Source organism: Carlito syrichta, unplaced genomic scaffold (assembly GCF_000164805.1).
Source record: "Carlito syrichta isolate Samal-C Ts95f unplaced genomic scaffold, Tarsius_syrichta-2.0.1 Scaffold96983, whole genome shotgun sequence".
Lineage (NCBI taxonomy): Eukaryota > Metazoa > Chordata > Mammalia > Primates > Tarsiidae > Carlito > Carlito syrichta.
This window is the reverse complement of record NW_007041079.1, coordinates 64,437-73,549: the sequence shown is the minus strand read 5'-3', so window position 1 is coordinate 73,549 and position 9,113 is coordinate 64,437. Positions and strand designations below refer to the sequence as shown.

At 38.5% G+C, this 9,113-nt stretch overlaps 1 protein-coding gene across 1 annotated transcript in view; it reads left to right on the top strand.

Annotated features, from left to right (window-relative positions):
- The first annotated feature begins 298 nt into the window (after positions 1-298).
- Positions 299-9,113, top strand: part of LOC103265009 (ELAV-like protein 4) — a 68,905-nt gene continuing 60,090 nt past the window's right edge. The window contains exon 1 of the mRNA XM_021714699.1: positions 299-421. Coding sequence (XP_021570374.1) covers positions 305-421 — 117 coding nt within the window. The 5' untranslated portion in view covers positions 299-304. The remainder of the gene's footprint in view (positions 422-9,113) is intronic.

Here is a 9,113-nt window from a genome sequence, read left to right as displayed (position 1 = left end):
TCCCCCCCCTTCATTTTTTCCCCTATGTTTATAAGGGATTCTTTTTTTTTTTTCCTCTCCCCCTCCATGGAAGTCAAGGAAATACATTTCACGCTTCCATTTCTGATTTCTGTTCCTTCCTTTCGATGCTTTTGGAGAATTTGGTTGTCTTTTTTTATTTGCAGTTTCAGCCGGCTGCTGTTTCTTAGCCCATTGTGCCACGTAAGGCTTCTCCACTGCGCGGAGTAGGTAGTTATTAACGCTGAATTGGCTTCTGGTACAGTCCATCTGGACTCTGTGTGGGAAAGCTGGCTGCCGGCGACTGATGCTGAGATATCTGCAACCTTTGGGATGTGTGCATGGTGGCGAGGGGCTGACTGATATGAGATTACTTCTTTTAAGGGAAATTGTTATTAATGAGTCAAGAAACTGCTCATTTATGGTAAGAGGGATGCAGCGGCGCTGGCAACCCCACAGTGCTGGGATATCATTTTTAGGTTGCCTTTGCTGCTTGAGTGAGACAAGTTTCTTTCTGTGGTGGTGGAGGATTGTGGCGGAAAAAAAAAATCATGCATGACTGGGAGACTCGCCTGCCTGAATCTTGAGATAATATATTGAGAATCTGTTGCTTTACAAATGTCACACCACTGATGTAGCGGTCAGCCCCTCACTCTGAAAGATGAATGGTACTATTGGAAATGCGATAATAAGGTTGACTTTTCCCAACAATAGGATTCTGCCTTTGTCTTTAGAGAAAAGGCCTCTAAGGACATTTGTGCATTTGTTTGAGGATTCCATTGAAAGACTTTGGAGTGGATGTTTTTGGAGAAGTGATCAATATACAAAATGCATGGATTTTTTTTAGCCTAGCAAAACCAGCTGTTTATACTGTATATACAGTTACTATTTAGGAAAAGTGGCCAGAATATCTTTTGATATACCTCATGTTAATTCATAGTTTATTAAGTATATTGAGGTTAGTATGGCTGGGAGAAAAGCGTTTTTTAAAATTCCGTCTTTTATAACCTGCAGAGAAATACTAAGTAAATATTTTGTTCCAAGCGAACTGTTTTTATCTGTGTATTTGTCAGCATTGTTTTAATGTTTACTTTTCAAAATATTTTAATATTGGTGTGATTGCACTCAGTTTATGTTGTACATGTATCTACCCTGTGTACATATACCGAGCCATTTAAAACACTTAACCTGAATTTATCCTTAGTGCACAGTTCAACAGATACTGTAGTATTATTGTGACTCAGGACGTTTTATGCATTTGCTAAAGAAATTATTTCAAAAGTTTATTTAATACAGTATTGTTTCACTTGAAAGGATTATAGTTTTCACATTTTTACTTTTCTATTTCATGTATTTTCATTTCTAATAACTGAACTTATTTATATTCAAGTCAAATAGTTCATGCAGTATACCCAACACATATTGCTTTATAGTGTATATGTATTTTTTTAAGTGCGTGTATATATGTAAGTTTATGTGTGTGTGTCCATGAAACAGCAGCTTGGAGAGAATAGTTTTAATCTTTAAAAATGTAAGGTTGTTTTCTTTTCTAATAATTTTCTTTTACAAATCCATTTTTTCTTGGACTTTGAAGCCCAGAAGTGTAACATGTTTTTCAACCTGTGTTTATATGCTGCCTAGTTCTATCTCGCTGTCAACTCCAGTCAAAGATTAAAGATTATGCTGAATTATGTCTTTGCTAATATTTGTTATCTCTGTGTACTTATTGAGAAACAGATTGATTAAATTATGAAATTATGAATTAAATAGTGATGAACTAGTCTTTTGCATAGATGTGAGCACAGATTTCTCAGGTAAGCCACTGAGAAACCCAAACTAGAACAAAAAAGATTACTACTGGTATATTTTGGTAGCATAGAGGTTATAAAATGTGTTGCATAGACAAGCAAACTGTATACATCACCACACACTTGCTAAATGTCTCTTTGCAAATCTTTTAAGAGGCCAAAGAAAAAAAAGACATCCATTGAAGAAGAGAAGCAAAATCACTTGTTTAGTTAAGCAAGATGAAAACTCTGCACAGGTTATGAAATGAGGCTGTTGTCAAAATCATGTTTTACCTTTTTCTATAGTGGTAAGGAAAGCAAAAGGAGAATGTGCTTTAGTGGATTTTTAAAAATTCAGATCATGCCCTTAATCCAAGTTGAGAAATAAATTCATTTAAATAAATCATTCATCATTCTCTGTTTAGAAAAGCTCAGGCAGAAGGCAGAAAGGTAGAGGCTGACAGCTGCCCCCTCTCCTCCCCACCCCCATTTTTTTTTCTTTTTTGTTTATTAAGAAATAGTTTTCTGAGGCAAACTTGCACAAACCTAGTTCACAGAGCAAGATTAGTTCCCAACTTGCTTGTTTTTGAAATGTTGGCCATGTTAGCTGCAGAAGAAGCATTACTTACTAAAAATCAGCAATATTGGGAAATAATAAAGTTAAAATGCAGATGAATTAGCACATTAAAGTGCTTTTGTTGTATCTTTAAGCCTAGAGGCAGATCATTAAATATGCATTTCACTAGAAAGCAACTGTCTAGAAAGATAAGGTGGTTGGAAATATTCTACACTGGAAAAGCCCTCCATTAGAAGAGTAGGATGGTTCAACCTTCAGGACAGGGGAAAAGGAGGACACTCCCACTGTTAAGGTTTTCAAGACTCCAGTGACCTGCAGTTGTTACAGTACTTTTGAGCTGAGAGGAGGGAAAAGGTAAAAATACAAGTATGGCTGTTGTTGCTTCAGCCGGGCCTTAATTACCAGACACAAGAAGCAGTTCAGAAATCTGGTCTCTGTTGTTGTAGAGGTCACCAAATCATTAACATCGTCAATCTGGCAGTAGCTAATTTAAATAGCACCTGATGTTGCAACGCCTTCCTTCGTTTCCCTAGCCAATCAGATCCTGGCTTCGGCTGACAGATGGTCCCATAAATGGATGTAAAAAGGGGAAGCTTCGAGCCAATTTCAGCAAGGCTCTGTTCAGTTGTTCTTATCTACATCCTAGAATCGGGGGTTTCAGCTCACTGCTCCTTTTCTTTCTTTTTTTTTTTCTTTCTCTCTCCCCCGCCCCCTTCCAAATAATTGATTTACTTTGCAATCATCCGCACTGTGTTTTGTGGATCTTTAAATATATATAACAATAGTAGTCATTTTAAAAATATATTCTGAAATCTTTGCAAATTTTAAGAGAAGAGTCGAAGCTCTGCGAGACCCAATATTTGCCAATAAGAATGGTTATGGTAGGTATGACTAGATTTATAATCTGTTGTTTGTGTTGCTGGAGGGAAGAAAAGCATCTACACCTTGGCCAGTCTTATGCTTGCACAAGAGTTTAGTTCTCTGCTGCTGTTTGTTTCCTACATTTACTATCTCTTTTGTGTAGAGAGTGCGGGTAGGTCCTTTTATTGAAAAGCAGTGGGGATATAGATTGTCATTTTAACAGGTCGTTGTCAGTTTTCCCTTTAATATAAAGGCAGAGGGTGGGGGGGGTGGGCTGAAATAATTGCTGGTTTGTTGAAATAGGTTATATTACTTGAGATCATAATGGCAAAAGAAGGGTTTTCTTTTTGTAAGGGAGTGGGGGTTTGTCTATGTGCCTGGGTTTTGTGGGGTTGGGGGTGGATGCAGCAGGGTTAGGAATCTCTCCATTTCCGTGCTGGAAATTTAAACCTCGAGAGGCAGCTCCCGGATACTGAGCGTCGAGATGGGCAGTTGTGTTTCGGGGGACTGCGCAGTCAAAACGGCAAAGAGAGTGATTTATTTGGGCTTCAGTAAATGCTGCATCTTGTATTTCAAAGAGTTTCCTGTCATGACCTCATAAAAAAGAGGAGGCGGCTTGTATGTGTAGCGGTGCCTGGCGTGTTGAGTTGTTGCTTCCTTCTCTGGGCAGCAGCTCTGTAAGAAGGAATGTCAGCTTTTACATAACGTTTCTTTCCGCTTTTGACACACTGTGTGAGGGTCCATCTTCTTCTGATCACAGATGGAGTGGAATGGCTTGAAGATGGTAAGTGAAAAGAGGAAGGCAGCCTGGAGGTTCCAGCCCTGGGTGTGCGTGCGTGTGTGTGTGTGTATGTGTGTGTAAGGATGGGGGACTGTGCATCGTAAATCACTGTGCTGATCATTTGTGTGTGTGTGTGTGTGTGTGTGTGTGTGTGTGTGTGTGTATTTATTAGTATTTCTTTTTTCTGAGAACCAGAATCCATCTCCAAGTGTAATGGCACTGCATGCACACAAGGCACACACACTGCCTCTTCCATCAAACACACATTTTAGCCAAGCAAGGCTGGTGTCTTTTTTGACAATCAATGTCACCGTCACTGTTGGCTGGCGTGTCCACCGCCTCTGTGAGCCTTCAGCGGAATTACACGACTGCTAAAGTTAAAGGCACATTTCTTTTTCAGTCTCATGCTAGGAGTGATGGGGAAGGCTGGGAATGAGGGGTGGAGGAGGTGACATTCAGTACCAGCAGATGCAATTGTGAAACAGGACTTTCGGATGTGGAAGGGGAAGTGGAAAACCTTTCTGCCGAAGTAGTAAATCTATTTTTAGCATCATCTTTTTCTGAAAAAAGAAGCAGGGAAACTCCTTGAGTGCCGCTTCTGTCGCCTGAGGTTGACCCTGAAGATATGGCACAAAATGGCACGATCACATGCCACGAGTGCCCACTTTGACTTTGAATTTTCACCAGCAATAGATTTCATGAGATTTCAGAGCTGGGTATGGTGGGGAGGCTGTAAATTCATATCCGTGTTACTTATTTTTCCCTAGAAAAGCCTGGGAGGACTTTTCGCTCTGCATAGATGTTATAACAAAGCTGTGGTCTTTTTCCCATTCTTAGAGGATTGCCTTTGTCTGGCTGCTTGTTTTGATGGGTGTAAAACAAATAAGATTAGACCGAGCAGCCCAACTGAAAGCGATAGCTGGGAGGAAAACCCAATGAAAGGTTGCCGGGGAAACGAACAGAGGAGAAGCCGAGTAGGGAGCAGGTGGCTATCATGAGAACACACTGCAAACAGTGTAAAAAAAAAAGATGGGGGGGGACAAGACCTCGATTATCTTTGCTGTTCTTTGTGGCCGGCCCAACTTTAATTATTCCTTATAAATAGGTGTTAATTACATTTCTAACTCTGGTTTACAGTGATTTTTTGGAAATCTATTTTTAAGCATCTGTTCTGTCTCCCCTGATTTTTTTTTTTTGTTGTTGTTGTTGTTTAAAAAACAGAGAGAAGGAGAGGGGGAAGGGAGGGTAGGGAATCTTGCTCCCCCCCCCATTTTCCCTGCTGTGAAATTGTACGTGCGAAAAATCGCAAGGAATCCTGTGAGACCATTTGAAAAAAATGTAAATTATATTGAATGAAGTTGACGGAAGCATAATAGTGAGCTCCCACAGCTGATAGGTTCTGCAAATGATTTCTTAGAAATTTCCAGCAAATATTCCTAGGAAAAATATAGGTAGAATAGATTTACCCTAAGCAATGATTTTGTGTTAGGTGATATTGGCATTTTTACTGAATCAGATGTTAATACTATAGTTTAGGGGTGTTCATTGTAGCTCTCATTTTATATCCTGAGTAGAAATTACTTTACAAAATAATAAATGGAGACCTATGTTCTAGTCTTTTGCTTCCCTTCCCTCCCCATGCTTCCAGTCACAGAATCCATCAGGCTTGTACCCTCACAAGCACTGCCATCCATTTGGCATTTGGTCTTGGTTTTGGTCTTGGCATAAACTGAGTGAAAAGCTGATTTTTTTTTAAGTGTCTCTGAACGTATGGGACCCATGCGTGCACTGGGTGACAGGCATCTCTCTTTTTTTCTCTCTAAGTGTGTTTTACTAATAGTCCCTTTTTGTCATGATGGTGGGTACCAGAAGGACTGAAAGGTATAGTACTTGGGTGAATAGAAGGTAGTGTAAAAACAACTGAAGCAGTAATCTGTTATGGTTTTTTCCTGAGGAACAAAATAGACACATGATCAGGTAGCTAAGTGTAAGCCCCAAAACGAGAGATTAAAAAATACTGAAATACATTGAAAGGCTAGGAAATATAATGAATTGGCTTTATGGAAGGTACTCTTAATTTTTACTCTCCCCATTGCAAATTTCCAGGGCTTTCCCCCATTCTTTTTTCCTTGTACATCCATCTTTTTGTTTTGTCTTCTTATTGGGGGATTTAACATTTTTATTTCAACTCTTGCGGTAAAAATAAATAAACTTATCTTTTTTTGTTATACACTTGAACCTTGCTGTCATATCTTGAGTGCATAAACATGTTGCCTTTATAAAATAGAATAGTTTTTTAAAAAACTCTAATAGAATTTGTTTTTTTTTTAATTTTCTGAGAATTTATCAGCAATTTTTAGTTAGGGGAAAATAAGAAGTCTCATCTTGGCTTGGGTTGTAAAAAAAAAAAAAAAAGGCACGTGGTTCTGCTGCTGACCTTTCTCGCTTCTTTGTCTTAAAAATATTAATGCCTACTACCTGAACATGGAGGTATGCCTTTATGAACACAAGGATGAATGTGCATTTACTAAGAAATGAAAACCTGATTGGAAATACTTCTGCAAAAAATGCCTGACTACATCACAGTTTTAATGATCAGAATGTCCATGTATCTCATAGTAATATAAGAGCTAAATAATTTAATATTTACATTTTTGTCAGGGTAACATAAAACATAGGTGGGAAAGTCACCAAAAAATTACTTTGAGAATCACTGATTTACAAGACATTTTAATATCTCATTTTTTAAAAGTCACAAACAACTAAACTATTCGTTTGTGATCTCAGTTCCATTCATTCCTACCTGCCACTCATTCAAGTCCTCCCCCTGGCCAGATAGATATAGATGGTCTTGCTTCTATTTGATGGTTTGCACAAAGACTTAAAACTTTTTTCTCTCTTTATAGCCCTTCCTTGGTCCTTTGAATATTAGGGTGTTGTTATGAGAGGAAGGCCAGGCTGTTGTAAGATCATAACAATAAAATATTTTTTGAAAAGAAAGCAAAAGAAATGAACTGCATGTTTGCGTTTCAGTTCTAAACTCAGTTTTGAAATTGGGCTTGGCACATGTTAGACTTCAGATATTTTAAACTTAGGATTTCTACTGGGAATAATCTATGTGAAATTTCAAATCTAGAAATCATTGCATGAATGGTGCTTTGTGTGTGTGTGTTCAATATCTCTAAAAGGATTTGTGGATGAATTGAGGTGTTTTTTCTCAAGTTAGAGTTCGTATGAACAATGAAAGGGTTTTCTCAGGGCAAGTCCTTTTCTTTGGTTTCGTTTCTTCCCTTCGCACTTGTCTTATTGTGGATAGATTCTTTTCCTATATGTAGACCAAATACTATTATTTCCATGAGGAGATACACTGCTTCATTTAGCCCTTGGCATCTTCACACTTTATTTTAATTAAAAAATAAAAAAAAAAACAAATTATGTGTGTGTACCACAAGTTAAGGAATGATTTTCTTGATCGAGGTCATTATACATGAACGGAAGTACCTTGGCCTTGACAAATTTCTTCATCAGTTTCAATGATCTGTGGCCACCAGACACTTAATTTATGTGCCTGGACATTTAATATGTACATTTGTTGGTGAGCTGTCCAGCGGATGCTAGACACACGATTATGCGCTGGCAAATGCTGCAATGCAGTATTTTTCCCCAATGTCATTAGGAATTTGGGGGTAGAAAGAGACATGAACATTTTCAAGCGTTAATCTTGCTATTTTTCAGTTGATGGGCCATGTTATACAGAATTGGTCCCATTTGAAAGTAAAGTCAACCTTTTATTTCACTATCCATTCCCCCATCCAAGTTGTGTGTGTGTGTGTGTGTGTGTGTGTGTGTGAGAGAGAGAGAGAGAGAGAGAGAGGGAGAGAGAGATTGTATGTGTGTATCAGTGTAAGTGTGTTGCTAGATTCCTGCACCTGTCTTAGCTTTCCTTATTTGGTATCACCAAATGTGTATACACACTTACTTGCAAGTATATGTGCATCTATAAATGGAAATAAAACCAAACTGGGCTGTTTTCCATAAGAAGTAGCTTCTCTCCATGGACTCCAAGTATTCTATTAATAGAAATATAAGAAATTTCAACTATTCATCAAAAAAGATACATCCAGACGCTGTAGACTTCCATTAGGTAACCAAACACTTTTCTTTAGCTGTCACCTGAGAAACTATAAATGTGCAAATTCATAACAATATTTGTGAACCAAAAGCTGCCCTTTCTATCAAGAGGTTGGGTTAGAATTAAAATGTGTGTATGTGTATGTGTTTGTGGGGGGAGGGTTGCTTATTTCTGGGGGCATTTGAGCCTAGTCTTTACCATTGTTAAAAATGAGGGAGAGGTAAGATGGCTGTGTTAGCATCTGTGCTTTGCTTTGTAAGTTTGTGTGCGTGCATGTTTGTGTATGTGTGAGATACATCCTTGTATTTTTGAAATCTCCACATATTTTAGGGGTAGAGGGCTTTTATAGGTCACCAGCTTTCTAAGAGTAAAAAAAAAGGAAATCTGTGGGTGGGTGAGAGTTGTCACAAGCAGTAATTGTCTTAAATTAGCTATTTAGCAATGAAAGGAAAAAAAGCCTGGAGGATAAGAGTGAAGAGGGGTTCCAACATGTGGATCTGCACCTTTCTGGTATGGAAGATAATGAGTAATAAATTTGAACTGGTACAGTGCAGGATGTCCGATAATTTCTCAGAACCTTGACTTCGCAGGTTTATTACTTCCTTGCTTGCTTGTTCACACCTTTAACTGTATCCACTTTGGGATGCTAGCTGGGGGCACCAAAGATGAGCCATTTTGTTTGTTGTTTACTTCATTAAGTATTCAGGCAGTGTGTTTATAGTAGCTTTGGAGCATCAGTGTTAGGAATCAGCACTTTGAAAATGGAATTGTTACAAAAGAACAAAAAATAAGAAAGCAATCAGCCAGTTCGCTTGCTTTGGATGTTCACATCCTCTCTGCTTAATGGTAATATTTATGCTCTTCCTTGTACATTCATTAAGAAATAACTTACGAAGTGTCAGGGATCCTAATAGGCTGGTGACTTGCTCTCTCTCTCTCTCTCTCTCTCTCTCTCTCTCTCTCTCCCCCCCCCCCCCC